We start from the raw sequence: 22428 nt of genomic DNA, 5'->3' as shown, positions 1-22428 counted from the left end.
AGAAAGAACTTTGCTTAAAACCAATTTGGAGTTAAAAAAAAATCTCTCTGGGAGAGCAAACCAAATATTCATGTCACCAAATTACATATTCGACTTAATGAAAGAGACTGGTCTGGCAGAGATTCCTTGAGCCCCCTTTGGAGCTGGTGCATGCAACAGAAAAAAGAAATATGACAGTATTTTTACAGCTGAAAGTATATGATAATAATCATATTCTGAACATGAGCTAAATATAACTAATGGAAATAAAAACATGATAAAGGTCCTCCCTGACAGAAGAAAAAGCAATTTATTGACAGCCACTTACCTGCTATGAATTCTGTCTATAGGGAAGATTCGAATGGATTTGTCAAAACTAGCAGACACAAATTCTTTCCCAGTAGGTGAGTAGTCCACATCAAGGACTGCAGATACATGATCCACATGTACCTTTACAGGTTCATCAAGGGAACGCATATCAAATGTGTATAAGCTGCAAAAGATTCAAATAAATTTTATACAAGGTTTCCAGAAATAAAACCATGTGGCATTAAGGAATTTCTAAAAAAATATACATATACTACCTCTTGTCATTATTTAACCAGCATTACTTATATCCTACATGTGTCATTAATCTGTTGGGTTTTTTAAAAAACAGATGTATGCGGAGGGGGAGGTAATAGGGAGAGAAAGGGGAAAAAGTATTGTTTTTCCAAAATTTACATCACTAATTAGAAAATATTCACCTACCAATATTGTTAAAAAAAAAGTTTATCTTCATAGAATCTCTAAGAGTTGGAAGTGACTTCAGGGCCTTTCTAGTGCAACCCACACTGACCAAGAATACCTTCTCTATCACCAATATAAATGGTTCTTCCTCCAATTTCTACTCAAAAACCTCTAGTAAAAATGAACACACTCCTAACTTAAGGAGAGTTTTAATAAGAAGCCTAAATTTGCTTCTTTGGAACATCTACCCACTGCTTCTGGTTCTGTCCTCTAGGGCCAAGCTCAACTACAATATCTCCTTTATATGAAAGTCCTTCAAATACTTGAAGAGAGCTATCACGTCTATGATGGCTAAAGTCTTATTTAAGCTCAGTGTCCAATTCCCTCAACATATTGTTATACAGCATGAACTCAAAGCCCTCCTCTAGACCCTCTCTCTAATTTATGCATGACCTTAACACGTGTCACCCAGAACTGAACATAATATTGTATGACTAGGACAGAGTATAGAAGGACTATCACTTCTCTCAATGTAACCTAGGATAGGGCAACTCTTTGGTCTGCTATATCACACTAATTCATATTGAATATGGAGTCCACTAAAACTTCCAGAACTTTTTCACACAAAATATTCACTGAGACATCACAACCACCAGTAGCACCAAACCCCTGGAGTCAGATACCTAAGTACCAATGAACCAATCCCTACTTACAAGGAGCTCAAAATTCTAGGAGTCAGGGGAACTAGAGATCTAGAGACCCCAGAAGCTGGAAAAAGAAAGGGCCTATTTTGCTGGGGCCTCAGAGGCATTAGAGATTAGAGCCTCAGAGGCATTAGAGATTAGAGCCTGCTTAATATGCTGGAGACAAACAAGATCACCAGGTTTTTTGGTTTGTTTTCTTACTAATTTAGACGCACAAAATTATCTCCTTTCTTCTTTGGTATTTTAAAGACTACACCATGCTTCATCATCACCACAATTAGAGAAATGCAAAATAAAACAACGTGAGGTACCTCCTCACACCTATCAGATTAGCTAACACAACAAAAAGGGAAAATGATAAATGTTGGAGAAGATGTAAGAAAACTGGAGCACTATACATGTATATATGTGTATGTGTGTGTGCGTTGGTGGATGGATGGATGGATGGATGGATGGATAGATAGATCTGTAGAGCACTTTACATCCATTATCTCACAAGACCTCTAGGGGTTAAGAATCACAGGCAATTGGCCCCATCCTATGACTATCAAATTCCTCTGTCCTATTCTCTTAAATAATCTTTATCATTCAGAGTTGCCTCTAAAACTTGGGTTAAAATACCCCTGCTCTGGTCTGGGAAAAAATAACAATAAATTTTTTTCAAAACTAGAGAATTCATTTTGTATAAAACAGCTCAGATGTCACTAGCAAAATAAAATCTATACAGTTTTTCCAGAAAACTATTTTAATACTGAGAAGTTAATAATATTTAATGATAATACTTAATAATATTCAAATTAAAGTAATTTTCTTTAAGTATTTAAAATACCTAATAGTATTTTATTTTTTCCAATTTACACATAAAGAAAGTTTTCAACATTTACTTTTATAAGACTTTGAGTTCAAAATTTTTTTCTCCCTTCCCTCCCCAAGACAGCACGCAATCTGATATAGGATATATGTGCACAATCATATTAAACATATTTCCACACTGGTCATGCTGTGAAAGAAGAATCAGAACATAAGGGAAAAACCAAGAGAAAGAAAAAAACAAAAAAGGTGAAAACAGTACACTCTGATCTGCATTCAGACACTATAGTTCTCTGGATGTGGATAGTATTTTCCATCATGAATATTTTGGGGATTGTCTTGGAGCACTCACTGTATTGCTCAGAAGAGCCAAATCTATCAAAGTTGATCACTGCACAATGTTGCTGTTACTGTATACAATGTTCTCCTGGTTCTGCTTATTTCACATAGCATCGGTTCATGTAAGTCTTTCTAGGTTTTTCTGAAATCTGCCCGCTCATTATTTCTTATAGCACAATAGTATTCCATTACATTTATATACTACAACTTGTTCAGCCTTTGCCCAATTGATGGGCATCCCCTCAATTTCCAATTCTCTGCCACCACGAAAAGAGCTGCAATAAATATTTTTGTACATATGGGTCCTTTTCCCTTTTTTATGATCTCTCTGGTATACAGCCCTAGCAGTGGTATTACTGGATCAAAGGGTATGCAGGGTTTTATAGCCCTTTGGGCATAGTTCCAAATTGTTCTCCGGAATGGTTAGATCAGTTCACAGCTCCACCAACAATGCATCAGTGCTCCAATTTTTCCACATCTCCAACATCCATGTTCCCTTTTTGTCATACTAGCTAATCTGATAGGTGTGAGGTGGTACCTCACAATTGTTTTAACTTGCATTTTTCTAATCAATAGTGATTTAGAGTATTTTTTCATGACTATAGATAGCTTTAATTTCTTTATTTGAAAACTTCCTATTCATATCCCACAAGTGATTTTCTTAAAGCACAGGTCTGATTGTGTCATCCCCCTACTCAATAAATTCTAGCGGCTCCCTATTATCTCTAGGATAAAATATAAAATCTTGTTTGGCGTTTAAAGCCCTTCACAATCTGGCCCCTTCCTACCCTTTCAAGTCTCCTCATACTTCATACTTTACCCTCTTCTACATACTCTACAAACCAGACACTGGGTTTTTTTTTTTGGTTGGTTTTTATACATGATATTCCACCTCTTAACTATGTACCTTTTCATTGGATGGCCTCCATGCCTGAACACTCTCCCTTCTCACCTCTACCTCTGGCTTCCTTCAAGATTCAGATCAAATCACTCCTCCTTCCAAAGGCCTTTCCCAGTCCCCAGTGTTCCACTTCCATTGCCCTCCTTCTGATATCTTCCATTTACACACTATATCTCTTGTATGTACGTGGTTATTTGTATGCTGCTTCCTCCAAGCACCTTGAGGACGGTGTTTTTTACCTTCTTTATATCTCCAGTAATCAGGAAAGTGCCTGGCACACAGAAACAGCTTAATAAATGCTTACAAGTGTTACCCCCAGACAAGGAAAATAAATGTGGTGCTCTGAAAAACAAAGATTCTTGCCAAAGGAACAGATCAGTAACACTCCATGGTAAGGTTTAAGAAACTTGGCCAACAATTAATTCTTTTACTGCCTTTGATGGGATGGATGGTGCTTACTTTCAAGAAGCAATTCAGGCTACAATTGCTTAATGAATCCGGTTTAGTACTGTTGAGTTAGCCTTACTCACTCTGAAATTGTTCAGTTTGGCTGGAACTCAGAAGATATTCAAAACATTCTAACAAACTTGTAATACTTAGCTAGTTAGAACCCTGACTAAATCTCTCTCATGCTTCAGAAGAACACATATGTTACTTCCATCTAATTACAAAATCTCTCAAATTAAAAGATGCAAAACTTTTAGGACTGCAAATGTCTAATGGACAAAACAAAGTGCTGAAAGGACGCCCTCCAACCTAGTATGTAGCTTTCACTCATTCATTAAAATGTATTAGACACTGTCGGATACAACTGTAGGTAAGACATGGTCCACACTTAGAAAGAACTTGTAATCTAGTAGGACCTTAGACAAGCCATTTATTCTTTCCTCATCTATAAAATAGGGAAGACAATACTTCCTTTATCTACTTTATAAGGAGTTCTTTAAGATAAAAAGAAATTATACATGTGAAAGTACTTGGAAAATATTGAAAACCCAACATATGGCATTTACAATTCAATAAACACATTATTTAAAATACTTAAAGCCAACATGGTTGCATAAAAATTGCATCTGTAAAGCTAATATTCTTTGTGCAATTACCATTGCACAATCTACAATTTTCTATCTTCTTACCAAATTTCCACCAGCCCTTCCACACTTAACTATACTGAGAAGTCTCTTTTCAACACAACTTAATCGTAATGCCATAGTTCTTTAACTCTATGCTAATAATTAGTCTACATTGAAACTTCACAACAATCAATTTTAGAAACTGCTTTTCTAATAAGCTTTTTTTCCTCAGATCCAGCCAAACTGGACTACTAATTGATCCCTAATTCTATCCTGACTCCATACAACTGTCCATGATATCGCCTCCGTCTTCACCATCTGGAATGTATTGTTCTCTACTTCTTTACCGTACATACTTCCAACAAAATCCAACTTACATGTCATCTCTATTAGACCTTATTCTGATCTTTCTGGTCTCCCTTTTCTCCAACAAAAGCCTCTTTACCTTGCTGCCCACAACAGAGACCTTGTCTAGGAGGAATTTCCTGATGCCCCATTCTCTGACTGGTGATTGCCTGTTCCAGACCACTATCTCTGGAAACCCACAGCTATTCAGTGCTTCTTAAACTGTGTGTCCTCGACCCCTATGGGGTCACAAAAAATTTGGCAACAGTAAAAGGTTTCTAAATGCACAAGGACCAAAAATTAATTTAAAATCAAATGCATAATGAATCCAAGATGTTTTGCTTGCACTGAGCAACTTCACTGTAGCCTTGGTTCTGAATACAAAGCATGAGTACTTTGTACTACACAGGCCCTCTGGCCATACAACTGCAACCCTACAGTGAGTGTAAAAAATTTAAGAAGCCCCACTTTTACTTCACCTCCTGCAAACCTCACTCCTCTCTCCATCAATTTATGTAACTATGATCAAAGTAAATCTGCTATTTTTTTCAGATACAAAATGCCCCCTCCCAAGTCACCAACCTGATATGTGTTATCACTATGAGACTCTAAGCTCTTCTAAGGTAGGACTGGTTTTGCTTTCATATTTGTCCCCAGTCCTTAACAAAGTGCTTAGCACATAGTAAGTGCTCAACAAATGCTTTTTCATTCATTTATCTTCCTGGCTAGGGAGAATCTCCCCCTTCCCCCACCCCCAAGCTCTAATATCTATCTATATGTTAAAGAAGACAAACCTATGAACTTCATATATCCTTACCTTGTATCATAAGTATCTGTGTATATCTCATTCCCTACCTGATGGTAAGTGCCTTGAAGGCAGTAACTATGTCCTTTCATGTTTATACAACCAGTCCCTAATAAGATGACTTACAAGAAGTGGGCATTTAATATGTTCTTCCAATTGAACTAGGGCTTAGCCATTTCAGTGATATAACTATAAACATTTCTTTAAAAACTTAAATGGTGGTCACTTTGTTTATGTATAAGGGTCTATAGAACCTAATACCTTCAATCAACAAACATCAACTGGGAAAAGGCTAAATAAATTTGTGGTACATGAACATAATGGAATATTATCATGCTCTAAGAAATAACGAATATAATGAATACAGAGATGTATGGAAAGATTTACACGATCTAATGTACAGTGAAGCATAGCCAAGAAAACAATATACATAATGAAAGCAATGTAAATGGAAAGAAAAAACACAAAACAATCAAAAGTGAAAGTTGAAAAATTACAAAGATGAAGAATGGCCTTTCACTCCCTTCCTCTATAGAAGTGAGAGGGCCATAGTTAAAAGCACTGACTATATTTTAGATTTTTAAAAATGTATTGACAGCTTTTGGTGATGCTTGTTCTTCCTTTTTTTTTTCCTTAAAAATTTTTTTTGTAATACAGATCATCTGGAAGGAGGAAGAGGGAGAGATGTTGGGAGAAACTGTGACAATATGAGAAACAAAAGTAGCAATAACAATTATTAAAAAATACCTTCAATTAACAATTTAAGAAAATTTTAATTTAAAAAAATTTTTTAATTTAAAACTTTTTTAAAAAAATTAAGCAGAATAACTATACTATGATAGCATTTAAGAATAATCAACTGATGGGAATAATACTTAAGAAAAAAGAGCAACTCACTTATAATCTTCATTTGCTGCAGTGAAAATAAAAGCTTCCATTGGGTTCCAACAAAGCGTATTTGTCCTCATATCCAAGATGACCTAAGAAGGAAACAAACACACTACCCTGTTAACATGAACAGCAAGTAATTATTTCTATTTTTTTAAGTGACTTGCCCAGGGTCACATAGCTAGTGAGTGTTTTGTGTCTGAGGTCAAATTTGAACTCAGGTCCTCCTGAATCCAGGGCCGGTGCTCCATCCACTGTGCCACCTAGCTGCCCCACAAATAATTATTTCTAAAATCAACACATTGCCGATTCAAAACTCTGTCAGGTTGTTGATTTTGCCTCAGGACTTGTGCTTTAAAAGCATAAATACTGAGTTAGGGAGAAGGTCCAACTAGTCCTTTATTCTGTCTCTGAAGAACAGAGAAAGGGGAACAGCCTTGACCTTTCTCCTGACTTCAGTCTCCCATCTCCAACTGGCTTTTAGATAACTGAGGTGTCCTATAGCTGTACGGGCAGGAAAAGAAATAGGTACAGCCAAGAAGCCAAAAGAATACAAAGGACCCCTGTCCACACTAAAAATAAAAGCAAATGCTCACAAGATTGTGCTTACAATACTTGGAAAAAGGAAAGGAGAGATATAGGACTTTGTTGTAAAGGAGAAATATGCCTGTAGAAATAAATTGTTGGGTATCTTTCTCTTTGTATCCATTAGTGCATTTGACTTATCCTTTGAACATTGTGCTTCACCATGCTGCGGGGTTACTCAAAGCTTAGGAACATATTACAAAGCTCTGGATATGACAGAATGGGTATTGGGCATACTCCGAAAAATTCACGCTAGCACAATGAGCTAGCAAAGAGAATCTGGGCCAAGGCAAGACTTATTAAGAACACATTCTATTTACCTTCCTTCCAAACCGTTATTTCCCAAAATGAGATTAAATTAATTCCTCAGAGAGGAAGCCTCAAGTGCAGATCTCTCTGCCCTCTATTTGCCTGGAAACTACGAATGTGACTATGTCACCTCTAGGTGAACTCAGACCCATGATTCCATAAGGTATTAAATATGGATGGAAACTGCCCTGTTTTAATCAATTTAAAGTGGCAGTATCTTATTTAAAGGGGTAGAGGGAAAGAAAGAGAGATTCTGAAAAGGAAATTTAAGACTGCCTTCCATAATATTCATTTTGAGAGTTTAGGAACACAAACTAAACATTTCTAGCTTCTCTTAAAGGGTCATTATGGATCTAGGCAGAATGAAACTGTTTCATTCTTTGTGCTTGTATCCCCAGTGCCTAGTAAAGAGCATGTTATGCATAGTAAGCAATTAATCAATACTTGATGATTGACTAAAACAGTGAATAGAACTATAGATTTGGAACCAGGAGACCTTGATAGCTGCGTGTGATCATAAGCAAAGCACACAATTTCTAAGGGGCTATTTTCTCACCAAAAAAAAAGATAATAATTCTTATACAACCTACCTTACATCATAATCATTCCACCTCCTTTGCAACCACAAACCGTCTTCTTCATTTTCATGGTGACTATCAATCACTCTACCATTCCCAGTGTCACACTAATATTCAATCTCTGTCTACTGGCTCTTTCCCCTACTAGCTAAAAATGTTATGTCTTCTCTATCTTCAAAAACCCCTCACTTGATCTATCCATTCCCATTAGCTCTCATTCCACGTCTTGCCTCTCTCTCATGGCTAAATCACTTGAGAAGGCCATTTATAATCAACACCTCCACTTCTTTTCTTCTTATTCTCTTTTTAGCTCTTTACAGTCTGGCTTCTGACTTCATTATTCAATTGAAACTGCTTTCTCCAAAGTTATCAATTATCTCTTTTTTCCTTAAATTTATTTATTTTAAACTTAAAAAATTTTTTTTTGAGTTCCAAATTCTCTCCCTCTCTCCATCCCCTCCCCTGCCCATTGAAAAGCCAAGTTAATATGATATCAATATATGTGAAATCACACAAAACATATTTCCACATTAGTCACCAATGATCCCTTAATTACCTGGATGACCTTTTCTTAATCCTCTTCCTCCTTGACCGAAATGCAGCCTATGACACTTTAAATCACTAATCTTGAAACACTATTCTCCTTGATAATCTCCTCTCTCTAGGTGTTTGTAACACTGCTCTCTCTCAGTCTTCCTCAGACCTGTCTGACTGCCTTTTCTAAGGTCTGTTTAATCTTTACCCAGGTCACACTCATTAACTTTGGGTGTCCCATTAACTAGACTTTGTCCTGGGCCCTCTTTTGTTTTTTCCCTCTTTACGACTTCATTTGGTTCCCAAGGATTCCATTATCTCTCTGCAAATGATTCTCAGATCTACCTTATGCAGCTTTGACCTTTCTCCTGACTTCCAGTCTCCCATCTCTAACTGGCTTTTAAATAATTCAGATGTCCTAAACTCAACATGCCCAAAACTGAACTCATTACCTTTGTCCCTTTCAAGCCCTCTCCTCTTTCTAACTTCCTTATTTCTATTGAGGGTACCACCACTCTATCCTCTAGTCTCCAGCCTCACAACCTAAATATCCTCCTCCTCTAAGCCTCACTCTCTTTTTACCCCCCATATCCAATCTATTGCCATGTCCTTCTGACATCTCTATTACACTGCCCCTTCTTTTTGATACTGCCACCATCCTGTTACAAGCCTTCCTCACCTTACACCTAGATTAGTGTAAAAACTTTCTGGTTGGTCTCTCTGCGTCAAGTCTCTCCCTACTCTAGTCCATCCTCCACTTAGCTATTAAAATGATGCTTCTAAAAGCGAAAGTCAGAGCACGTCATAACCTCATTTCATAAACGACAGTGGCTCCTTAACACCTCTGACATAAAATATAAAGTCTTATTTTCCTTTTAAAGCCCTTCATAATCTGGCCGCCTCCTACTTTTTCAGTCTTCTTACACTTTACTCACCTTCATATGTCCTTTGATCCAGTGACACTGGCTTCCTTGCTGTTCCTTGACAAGACACTCCACATCCTGACTCCAGGCATTTTCAGGGGCTGTCCCCCGTGCCTCCAATTCTCTCTCTCTTGTCTCCACATTCTGGCCTCCCTGGCTTTCTTCAAGGCCCAGCTAAAATGTTACCTTCTATAAGAAGGGTTTTGCAGCTCCCCTTAATGTTAATGCCTTCCCTCTGCGATTTATCCCAAATTTATCTTGAAAATATCTTATTTCTAAAGAGTTGTTTGCATGTTGCCTCCCCTATTATTAAACTGTGAACCCCTTGAAAGTAGGGATTGCATTTGCCTTTCTTTGTATCCCCAGCACCTGGCATAGTATCTCACACACAAGTAGATGCTTAATAAATGCTTACTGATTTGACTTGAAAGGAGTTTGAGTTGCAAGGATGAGGAGGAGGTGGGGAGTACTGGAGAAAGGGGCAACCTAATATAGAAAAGAACACTTGAATGCTAAGCTACAGAATTTGGATTTGATCCTGTAAGCAATGGGAATCCCTGAGAGATTTTGAACAGGGCAAATAAATAAACCCATCAAGAATACAATAGCATTAAACATCCAATTCAGTCCAAAGTTATCACCATACACTATATGACTTGTCACTCTCTGTAAACCACAAACCATAACCAGAAAATATGACTCCTAGCAGTTTCATAAAATAAAAACATTAAAGTTCCCTAAATTCTATTACTAGTTAATTCATATACCCATGGTACCAAAATAACCTTGTGCTCTCTATATGGGATCAAGCTATTACCAACATGCAGGGAGTTTGATACAGAAGAAAAAACACTGAACTTTTCTATTGAACTTGAAGTCATGAGACACCAGTCTGAATCCCAGCCTTACCACTTACCAGCTGCTTGACCTTGGGCAAATCACTTAACCTCTATGGGCTTATTTCTTTATCTGTTAAATGAGGAGACTGAATTAGATGTCCTCTGTGGTCCCTTCCATTTCTAAGTCAATGATCCTATGCTGGCAGGGACGGCTAAAATATATTCACTCCAAAAACCTCAAAGTAAGACCTGAGCATTTGGAATGGGGCTAAGGTACACTGGAGTTTATCAGAAGTCTCAGGTACCCCAACTCAACCTAGGCCCTGTAATTTTCTAAGGTGGCTCTAAAGTTAGGCTAAACAATGCTTGAGGGTATGAAAGAGACAGCTGCTAATTTCTCCATGGTACCCAGGGTCTCTGCAAACTTTCAACTACTGTAAACACTGAACATCTTAACACCAAAACCAAAAAACACCACAACGTACCTCCCAAGCCAGGTCAAGGCTTGCCTAATTTAGCTCCTCAAAAATCAAACAATACCCAACGATAAAAACTATGAAGCATTTTTATACTTCAGAGTTTTCTGTTACTGATAAAAATCAGGTATCAAATCAGGTTTTAAAATATTAAGATGTGTATTTTAAATGCTAACAAAAACTAAAACTATTTTTAAAGGATCTAATACGAAAAAAAGAACTGCCTGATCCATCTTGCTGCTGTTCAGTCGTTTCAGTTGTGTTTGACACTCTGTGACCCCATCTGGGGTTTTCTTGGCAAAGATACTGGAGTGGTTTGCCATTTCCTTCTCTAGCTCATATTACAGATGAAGACACTAAGGCAAACAGGGTGAAGTGACTTGCCCAGGGTCACAGAGTTAGTAAATGTCTGAGGCCACATTTGAACTCACAAAGATGAGTCTTCCTGACTCCACATTCAGGACTCTATCCACTGCACCCCACCTAGCTGCCCAATAACCACATTCCAACTTAACTGGAAATCCATTTATCTTGCACTTAATAAACAATATGAGGAATCTTAAAGGAATTGGTTAGAGCACCAAGAATAAATCTATAATACCATGTATGCGTTCCAGACGAATAAAGTACTTAAGCAGGTCAACACTCTTTCCACTCTACCATTGTTCTCCCCTAGCACATGCCAAAATGCAGGTTTGGTATGACCTTCAAATATATGTTTTTTATCGATTACAAATGCTTTAGATGTGGTGCAAAGTAAGTGCATACAGTTCTGACAAATTTTCTTTCTTTAGAACTATTTAAACTCAAAATTCTGAAGAAAAAAACCTGCTTTTTTATCATTGTGACCTAAATAGAGAAACACATTAACAAATGCAAAGGAGGAGAGAAAATAAAAACTCACCTTCTTCAAAGGAGTGGCTTGCCTCATGTCATACAGCACTATATTTCTGTCAGAAGCACAACTTCCCAATATATTAGTCTAAAAATAAAGGTAACAGTAACATGTTCAAAATTAGTTTGGTGGCAAACACTGCAAATTAGATAATTCTAAAATCTACTTATATTTAATTTTTTACTATTACCAGTTATTTGCATAAAGGGGTGCTCACAGAGTGTCCCAAAAGTTTTAGTGCAATTTTAAACTTTGATAATTAAGCTATTGAAGCTTAAGACTACACTAACTAGGACTTTTGGGACATCTTGTACATCCTTCTAGATAATAAGCACCATACATTTCAGTGTATTCTTTGTAATGCTCACTCCATGAGGATGAAAATAAATCTAACACTCTCTTAATGCCAACATTTCCTGGTCCTGTTCTTTCTTCCTTTTGTTGCTCATAACTCTTGACTTCTGTCTACTATCGTCAACTTACACAAGGCCTAATGCCTAACATAAACTCCAGAACTTTTTAATATAGAAACATTATTTTCCCAGTTTGCTAAACTTAAGATACACAGACAATAATGTACAAGAAGAATCACTCAAGGTGAAAAGGCTGGGAAAGGCTGCAGTCTACACTGACGGAAGAAAAAAAAAACACTGAAGAAACCAAAGAACCTTCATGTTAACAATCTGTTAATGAAAGATGGAAAAAAAAATGCACACCATTTGCTTTCAATGCTAATTTTTAATGTTTAATAAATACACCACTGAATAAAAAGGAATTTTATTGACAAATGCTAAGTCTTGAAAAATAGGTTCTCAAGCTCATAATTAGTAACTGCTGCTTTAGAACTGGCCAATGGATCTGCCTAACAAATTTACCAGGGTGAAGGGAAAAAAAAAAAAACAACACACACACACACACGCATATATGTTTGTATATATGTCTATTCCTTTGACATGGGGAAACAGACATTTATTAGTGTTTATTATAGTAGTAATAACAGTCACTTAAATTTTTATATTAGTTCATTTTGAAAAGTTAGCACATACATTATTCTCATAACAACTCGAGGTAGGTAAGGCATATATTATCGTTCAAAGATGAAAAAACAATTTTGGATTAGATATTGAAGAATATTAAGATTCAGATAATAGTGACATCAAAACTTTACGAAAACGTCTCCTCGGAACAGCTTAAAGTAATAAGCTATATTTGAAAACAGACAATTTGGAGTATAAAATTAAAAAGAACATTACCTCAATTGGATTAAATTTAACACTGCTTATACTGTCAAGGCCCCAAGTCATTGAACAAATAGGACTGGTTCTTTGTTCATCCCAGATATCCACCTGCTGCCCACATGTAGCAAAAATATCTTTTTTCCAATGATGATCAATTCCTGTATACACTGTCTTTAAAAGCAAACAGGCTGTTATGGAAATAATCTTTATGACTTCAAATGTATATAGCAATATTTTCAGTATATTTACCAAGTTTTCTATGTTTTTTAAAAAGTCCATTATGAGCACAGAAACTCTTAATGAGGCACTGACAAAAAAAAAGTAATTTAAATTAATGATATTTGTATTACATCTACTATACTATAAAGGGTTTTGAAAGCAGTGGGGAGAAGCTTTATTCCATCACATTGTAAATAATCTTTTAATCATCACCAAGGTATGAAAGCTTCCAAATCTACTAATAAAAAAGAAAACCACTAAGGAATTTTCATTATACCACATTTATCCCATAAAAATAATGATTTCTGGTACCGAAGTACACTTTTATGCTATTCCCTAACCTAATGCAGGAGGATGAAGGGACACATACTTTATTTTGTTTTGTTAGACTGGTAAGCTCAGAAATTTGAGAATACTAATTTGGAAACTGAATTCAGACAAAGGCTAGGCTCAAATTTACCTTTACAGTATATGAAGAAATGGTTTAAGCTAATTAGTGTGAAACAGACTTCAGAGGAAACATTTAGTCAACTTTAAAGCACAATATTCTTTTGCCACCCATCTGTGTATAATCAACAAAGTCACATTCTTTTTCTATCCATTAAGTTATGTCTTTCATTTTTATTACTATAAAAACAACTGGTACCTAATCAATACAGGGATATATAATAACATTAAATGCTGATATATACTTACACTTGAAAATCAAGGTATTTCATGAAAGCAATGTTTTATCACCAGTAAATATTCCTATCTTCTTTTCTCTCTCAAGAGTATTCATTTTTTTTCTCAAAACATGGGAGAACTTGTACATATGCCAAAGATAGTAGCAAAATAACATGTGATAAAAAGGCATAGTCTAAAGATCCATTCCAGACTTCCACTTCCAGGGAGCCAAGATGGCAGAGTAAGAGGTGAGTCTCTCTTACCCTCCCTTATTAACCCCTGAAAGCCGAGAAAGTATCACCCCAGGAAAAACCCTGGAACAGCTGAACCAAAAGAAAGATGGGGTGCAGCAGTCCAGTAGCCCAGGTAGCTTGAGGAATTAACTGGAAAGGCCCGTCTTACCTTGGGGGAAAGGGAACAGTACAGACCAGGAGGCATCCCAGCAAGCTAGTGGAAAGCCCCACCTCAGCATACCAAGAGGAGATCCTGAAGCCCAGGTGGTAGAGCAGGCAAACACCAACACCTGGATCCCCAAGTGCCTCACTGAGGGTGGGGGAACCAGTGGAAACCAGCTCAGAAAACTACCAGGTGCCTCAGCATTCTACAGCAACCAGCTCTCCCAGTGCCTCAGCAAAACTAAGGGAAACAGCGCTCCAAGGGATACCAGGTGGATAAAGACCCTACAACATCCATCTGAAAGGAGCTGAAGAAAGCAAAAGGACAGAAGGGCCCAGGTGAGCAGGACATCTCCAAGAGCCACACTACCCAATCCTAACCCTAGAGTTCCAGTGTTGCTGATTCCAGCCCAACACCAGGTAAGCTGCCAGCACTGGAGGTCCCAGCACACAAAGCCATCGACCAGGTCCTAGGCTCCCAACACAAGAAGTTTGGGTCAGTGCCCTCTGCCCCACAGCAGGAGAACCCAATCTCTTTAAAGGCCAGGAAATAAGGAAACACCATGGCATAAAGGAACGTAAAATAGATTCTTATTATGGGAAGAGTAGGCAGAAATTCTGAAGAGGACAACATTACCAATAAACCCACATCTGGAACCTCAAAAGGGAATATGAACTGGTCTGAAACCCAAAAAGCCTTCTTGGAAGAGCTCAAGAAGGATTTTAAAAATCAAATGAGAGAGGTAGAAGAAAAAATGGGACAACAAACAAGAGGTATTCAAGAGAAAGTCAATAGCTTGGAAAAGGAAGGACAAAAATTAACTGTAGAAAACAAGTCCTTAAAAAATACAATTAGTCAACTGGAAAAAAAGTACACTGAAGAAAACAAGTCCCTAAAAAATACAATTGGCCAAATGGGGAAGGAGGTACAAAATCTAATAGAAGAAAACAATTTGTTAAAAATTAGAATTGAGCAAATGGAAGCTAATGACTCTATGAGAGAGCAAGAATCAGTCAAACAAAAACAAAAGAATGAAAAAATAGATGAAAATGTAAAATACCTCATTGGTAAAACAACTGACCTGGAAAACAGATCCAGGAGAGACAATTTAAAAATTATTGGTCTACCTGAAAATCATGATGAAAAAAAGAGCCTGGACAGTATCTTTCAGGAAATCATAAAGGAAAACTGCCCTGAGGTCCTAGAAACAGAGGGTAAAATAGCCATAAAAGAATCCACTGATCACCTCCTGAAAGAGATCCCAAATTGAAAACACCAAGGAATATAGTAGCCAAATTCCAAAATTACCAGGTCAAAGAGAAAATACTGCAAGCAGCCAGAAAGAAACAATTTAAATATCATGGAACCACAGTCAGGATTACACAGGACCTTGCAGCTTCTACATTAAAAGACTGTAGGGCATGGAATATGATATTCTGTAAGGCAAAGGAGCTTGGATTACAACCAAGGATCAACTACCCAGCAAAAATGAGCATGATCTTTCAGGGGAGGAGATGGATATTCAATGAAAAAGGGGGCTTTCATACCTTCCTAATGAAAAGACCAGAGCTCAACAGAAAATCTGATCTTCAAATACAAGACTAGAGAGACATAAAAAGGTAAAAGGGACAGAAAGAAACAACATGTTATTAATAAGGGCAAACTGTTTACATCCCTACAAGGGAAGATGACACTTGTAACTCTTGAGAACTGTATTGTTATTACACCATGTTAAAGGGGTATACATAAAGGGGGTGGGTATAAATTGACTTTGATGTAATGATGAAAAAAATCTAATCAAGTGGGTTAAATGGATCCAAGTAAGTGAATTAATCTGATCTAACTAAGAAAATGTACTGAGAGAAAAGGAAAGGAGGAGGCAGACAAGGGTAAATTACACAGAAAAAGGCACAAAAACCTATTACAGCAGAGGGAAAGAAGGGAGGGAGATGAGCATTGTCTGAACCCTACTCTCATCAAATTTGGCTCAAGAAGGAAATAAAACAATCAATTAGGTATAGAAATCTAACATGCCCTACAGGCAGTAGGAGGCAAAAGGCGAAAGAAAAGGGAGGGGGCTAATAGAAGGGAGGTGGGACTGAGGGAGGTGGTGGTCAAAAGTAAAACATTAGCAAGGAAGGAAAAAGAGGAGAAAGAAAAGCATAAACAGGGGGAAAGGATGGAGAGAAAGACACACATAGTAATCATAATTGTGAATGTGATATATGAATGTAATGGAATACTGTGGTGCTATAAGAAATGATGAACAGGCAGACTTCAGATAAACCTGGAAAGACTTGTATGGTTTGATGCTGAATGAAGTGAGCAGAAACAGGAGACTGTTCTACACAGTAACAGCCACATTGAGTGATGACTGACTTTGATAGACTTAACCCCTTCAGCCATACAAGGATCTAAGACACCTCCAAAAGCCTCATGATGAAAAATGCTATCCACATCCAAAGAAAGAATTATGGAGTTTGAATACAGATCGAAGCATACTATTTGCTATTTCTTTTTCTTCTGTTGTGTTTTGTTTCCTCTTTCTGGTGGTTCCTCCTATTAATTCTAATTCTTACTTACAACATCACTAATGTGAAAAATATATTTAATAGGAATGTATATGGATAGCCTATATTAGATTGTGTGCTGTCTTGGGAAGGGAGGGAGGGGGAGAAAAATTTAAAACTCAAAAGCTTATGGAAGTGATTGTTGATAAATTAAAATAAATTAATAAAAAAAAATAAAGATCCATTCCAATATTATAATTTAAAAAAAAACAACACTGATTTTAGTGGTATGTGTTATGACATTTAACACTTGGAAGAATCAAGCTATGTCAACTGGCACAGTACATATTTTCTTCATTCATAAAGCAAAGAAAATAGAGCTACGATGAAAATTTTTATTTCAAAGCAAAATTCTAGTATTTTTTGTCAATCGATGCACCTGGTTTTTCTAGTGTGAACTAAAATATGAAACAGTAAAAATTTTAATAAATGAAACTGACAGATTTATTTTGGTACCTTTCCTAATATTGTATGTAAAGGCTCCTCCTCTTCTCCATATTCTGGTCCATCCATTTTCCACTGTTTCACGGTCTTGTCATCACCAACCTATAAATGATTTAGAGGAGTCTAAGTTATAAAGACTTGATGCATTTCAAACTATTCGTAACTTCAATTTTAAAAATATAGCATGTGTCTCAATTTTAACTGCAACCTCTTTCAAGCTACTCTCCAGAAAGGTAGTTTGACATAGTGAACAGAAGGCTGACTTGGGAGCTGGGTCGACCTGTTGTTCAAGTCTTACTAGACACATGCTAGCTGTGTGGCCACAGACATGTTACTTAAGGTCTGCTCTCTCAATACCTTTCTAAGGTTTTCTAAGTTACATAGATAGAAATTGTTGATATGCACTGGAAGAGTTCGTTTTAACACCAGGGGTTCCCTATCCTCATGAAATGACGGGTTTGAAGAAGAAAAAGATATAGGGGAGAGTTTCTAACATTCAGCATCAACTCTGTGCATCTCCCTTCTTGGAGTAAATTAAGACTCCCTGGAAACTTGCACTGAATTTTTCTGGAGGAACTAATGTACATTAAGTAACAATAGTAGAACCTTGAAGGCTAAAAGTAGGCAGAAAGGAGCTCAGACCTACAGCAGCTAAGGAAGTTGCATGAAGGAGGAGAACAAAGATCAAGCAGGTTGGGGTGAAGAGGGACAAAGCAGACCTAATAGGATAGCCTATGTAATAGGAATTACAAAGTACCTAGATTTCTATACCCCCCAGATCTCTCCTGATCCTGGGACATCAGAGTACACAAGACTCTTCTTTACAGCAAAGTAGAAGAATAGAATAAACAATACAAATTAAGCCCAAATTTAGAATGTCTAAAGCATGTCAAGGTTGATAAAGTGAGGGACTTGGAGCTAAGAAACCTGAGTTTGAATCTCATCCCAGATGTTTAGTAGCTTTGTGACCCTGGGTCAGTCACAACTTCTTAGAATCTGTTGAAATGAAGAGGGTACTTGCAAAACCTGCCTCAAAGGATTGTTGTGAAAGTGATTTGCAAACCTTAAAGTGCTATATGTAAGCTATCAATAGCTATTAAAATTATGCTCAGAGAATAGCAGCTTATACAGTGTATCTTGAAATCCATAAAGGTAAACATTTTCCCTTGCTGGGAATTCCTTTGTAAATACTATTTTGCCCAGAAAGAAAGCAAGCTTCTAGGGAGCAGGAACCATTTCATTTCTGTCTTTATATCCGCCCCCCAGCTCTTAGCAGAGTCCCTGGCATATAGAAGATGAATCCCTAACCCAGACCATCATTTCATCAGGGCCCCAGTCACAAATCACTTTATTCCTAGCTTAACTCCCTCTCCTTCCTCCCTCCCTACCTCTACCCTCGGCTCCTCTTTATATGTTACCTTCCCTATTAGAATATAAGCTCTTTGAGGGTAGGGAATATCTTGTTTGCTTTTATTTGTTTGTAACTATCTATCCAGCTATATCTCTAGAAGATAAAAACATGCCCTGTAAATGTGTCTTGAAATCCACAAAAAGCAATTCACTTTTCCCCTTATATGATTAAAATCAGTACACACTCTGCTCTTCTGGTTTTGGTTTTCAATTTGCATTCTTTCCTAAATATGTTTACAGATTTTTTTCACATGCACACACTTCATCTTAATTGCATCATAGTATTCCACTATAATAACATCCCACAAGTTATTTCGCCATCACCCTACTGTTGAGATTTAGGTTGCCTCCATCTTAAAACAGACAGCTTTTCTGTTCCTGCATGGTGTACTACATCAGGCTGCTGCTGCTACTATGCTTTATAGTTTTCAGTGTTTTCAAGCCCCAAAGCCCTGGTAAACAGGGAAGATATTACTGTCAGCCCTAATGAAAAATGTCTTATAAGAGACATGAATTCTCTCAGCTGATAACGAATAAGGAGAAATCATGTTATAAATTATTTATATTTTTTCAGTTTTTCTCCCTAGCATTCTTTTCTTTTCTAAGAAACAGCCACAAAAATGATTACCTATCACTTATATATGCTTTTTCTCCTGAATTTTAGCATACTTATTGTTTTCATTTTTTGAAAACTCTAATAAAGACTAAATTATTCTTAGCACCATTAAAAAGAAACACTGGCTAAGAACACTCATCCATCTTAGTCAGTTCCACACTGGTGTGCCACAGAACACAGGTGAAAAAGCATTAGTACCTTACCGTAAAGAAAGAAGTTCCACAGAAATGGGCACACATTCCTCGTACAAAACCTTCATGTGCTTGCAGTGTACGGATACATTCTCGTTTAGTCAAGTTCCAAATTCTAACCTATGAGAAACCACATCAGGACATTTCTATTAAATAAGAAACGTTCAGGCAAAGAAGGACCACATTCCAGGAAAAAGTAAAGTCAATTGCAAGTGGAATGTGTCACTATTAAATCTGTAGAAATAAAGCCCTTTAGAGAGAATCAACGAAATATAAAGCATGTTATAAGTCAAGCAGAAAAGATTCAGTTTATTAAATAGTTTGTTGTTTACAGCACTTCAAGGCATTTTCCTTACTACAGATAGCAATGACATAAAAATAAATTATGCGCCGTGGATAGAGCACCGGCCCTGGATTCAGTAGGACCTGAGTTCAAATCCAGCCTCAGACATATAACACTAACCGTGTGACTCTGGGCAAGTCACTTAACCCCACTGCCTTGCCAAAAAAAATTAAAAATAAAATAAAATAAAAATAAATTATGTCTTCTATCATAATACTTAAGTAGCCGTATTGTAAGTGTCACTTACCACTTTATTGTCAACTGCTAAATTGTGTATCTGGAAGGGCTTGCAAATTGTATTTGCAACTTTTTCATAGTTTAACAGAAGAGATACTAGATTCATTCTCAGAAACTGAACTACACCTTGACGATTACTAAAATAGGGTATTAAAAACATTAAATTATATAAAAAACATAAATTATAAAAAAATTACGAACAAAAGAGCATAGCTTGTGACAAACAGGAACTTTTAAAGAACAATTTTTAGAATAATATTTTTTATTAATTTTCAAAGGCACACTTGCCTCTCCATCACAGGCTCCAGAAAGCACAGTAGACAAGCTCTTTGGATGTTTTGCCATGCAATTTACTCCATCTCTATGGCCATCTAGGGAAGTAAGGAATGGTTTTGCAAATACTCGTTCCAGTTTGACAGCATTTAGAGCTCTTGTGTATTCTCGTGGAACTTCAAAAGGATGCAATGCAGGATCATAGTTTCTTGGAACTGAAATAAGAATGACCATTAATAGCCCATTATATTCTTTTATAGAGAAATTTTCATCTACTATTTACTGCAATGTTCCCCATTCACTCATTTACTTTTCAAAAAATTCTTCTTAGGGGTCTACTATACGCCCAACACTATGATAAATGCTGTGGGCAAAACTGAAAGTGCTATTTGCCCTCAAGGAATTTACTGTTAAACTGAAATGTTTCATAAAGGTATGTGAAATAACTCAACTTTGTATTTTGTTAATTGTATATACTCTGTATATATTATTTATATATTCTGTATATATTATAAATCCCAAAGAGATAGACATGACCACAACAACAAATGTTTTTTTAACAAGGCACAAGTGAAAAAGAGAAGTATTCCAGGAGAGTGAACATCCTCTGCAAGACTGTTGTACACAACATACTTAGTAAGTCCTTAGGCTTTAACACTTGTTGATTTGATGCAGCCTTCTAATCCTATTTTCATAAAGTTTGCAATTCTCAAAAATATCTGTCAGTAAGAGCAGAGAAAAATGTGGATAAATGAAGGGCACAGTGTGAATTTTAAACATTAGTTTCAAACTCTTCCCACCACACTGTCACCTGAGCTGACAGAAAAATGGACTGGTCAGCAAAATAGATGGCTTAGGAATCGAGGCAGAAGAGAAAGAAAGGATTAAGTAGGTAAGCCTGTGCAATTCTGAAATTGGATGGGTCTCCAGAATGTCTCTAGAATAAACTACTTTAACTGTTAGGTACTGTTCCATTCCTCAACCATCTAAATGGTTAGGTCTTCAACTTCAACTGAGGACAATCAGGCACAGCAGGCATGATGACAATTTCCCACGACTCAGTACAGGATATTAAGTCTGAACACCCAGTGTTGAAGCCTGAGCTCAGCCATTACTAGTCCTGTTGTCTTGGACTATTCCTTTCTCTGGGTATAAACCGTAAGTACCCTGAGGGCAGGGACAGTTTTATTTTTGTCTTGGTATGCCCCAAGGGCCTGGCACTGTCCCTAGCACATAGCAGGATCTTAATAGGTTTGCTGAACAAACGGGAACAAAGGGACCTCAGTTTCTTCATCGGAAAAATGAAGAGGCTATATTAGATGGCAGTTGGTGAAGTCATCTATGTTGGACTTGGAGTCAGGAAGACCCGAGTTCAAATCCAGCCTCAGTCATTCAATGGCTTTTTTTTTTTGGCCCTGGACATGTCACTTAACCTCTTTCTGCCTTAGTTTCTTCACCTGTAAAATGAGGAAAACCCACCTCCCAGGGTGGTTGTAACAATCAAATGAGATATTTGTAAAGCCCTCAGCAAACCTTAAAGCTTTATATAAATGCTATTATTTCAACTCCAACGTTCTGAGCTTCTGATTTAACATGTGCACTACCTTCTTCAGCAAGCTGCTGAAAGTAATTTGTGAACTTTAAGAGTCCTCCCTCCACAGGAAGAGTGGGGCCCTCCCCGCACCGAGGTGTGGAACCACGGACGCTTCAGAGAGCACCTCATATGTCCTACCACTCGGGACAACAAACCCGTGCGAAAAACGCGGTAACGGAGGGTAAGAATAAGAGCCGGCTCGAGTCACCTCACTTGTGGTCGCTCTGGCCCTGCCAACCCTCCTCCGCCCTCACTCCGAGGGCACCGACCGGGCTCCACGTGAGAGGCGGTCGCGGGGGCTGTTCGGTCCCACCTCTCCCAATGCCGACAGCCCGCTCACCTCTCTGCAGGTCCAGCTTGGTTTCCCGGACATAATGGTCCGGGTTCCGGCTCAACATTTTCACCTTCATCTTTCCGACTGCGTCCCACTCCCACCACCAAATTCTCCGGTACACGCGACTTCCGCCTTCCCCTTGGATCGTCGCCGCTACTTCCGCTCACGTGAGCGAAGCCGGGCGG

General features: G+C 37.5%; 1 protein-coding gene across 2 annotated transcripts in view; it reads right to left on the bottom strand.

Annotated features, from left to right (window-relative positions):
* Positions 1-22404, bottom strand: part of DCAF13 (DDB1 and CUL4 associated factor 13) — a 33621-nt gene extending 11217 nt beyond the window's left edge. For both annotated transcript variants that reach the window (XM_020969734.2, XM_020969725.2), the window contains exons 1-8: positions 22250-22404; positions 20331-20530; positions 19475-19582; positions 17258-17347; positions 12966-13121; positions 11722-11799; positions 6583-6665; positions 308-472 (exon numbers count right to left, since the gene is read on the bottom strand). In XM_020969734.2, the coding sequence (XP_020825393.1) occupies positions 308-472; positions 6583-6665; positions 11722-11799; positions 12966-13121; positions 17258-17347; positions 19475-19582; positions 20331-20530; positions 22250-22319 (950 nt within the window). In that variant the 5' untranslated portion in view covers positions 22320-22404. The remainder of the gene's footprint in view (positions 1-307; positions 473-6582; positions 6666-11721; positions 11800-12965; positions 13122-17257; positions 17348-19474; positions 19583-20330; positions 20531-22249) is intronic.
* Between the last annotated feature and the right edge of the window lie 24 nt (positions 22405-22428).

Source organism: Phascolarctos cinereus, unplaced genomic scaffold, assembly GCF_003287225.1.
Source record: "Phascolarctos cinereus isolate Bilbo 61053 unplaced genomic scaffold, phaCin_HiC Scaffold_4;HRSCAF=312, whole genome shotgun sequence".
Classification (NCBI taxonomy): Eukaryota; Metazoa; Chordata; class Mammalia; order Diprotodontia; family Phascolarctidae; genus Phascolarctos; species Phascolarctos cinereus.
Note: the sequence above shows the minus strand (reverse complement) of the source record. Positions and strands in the feature narration are given on the sequence as shown.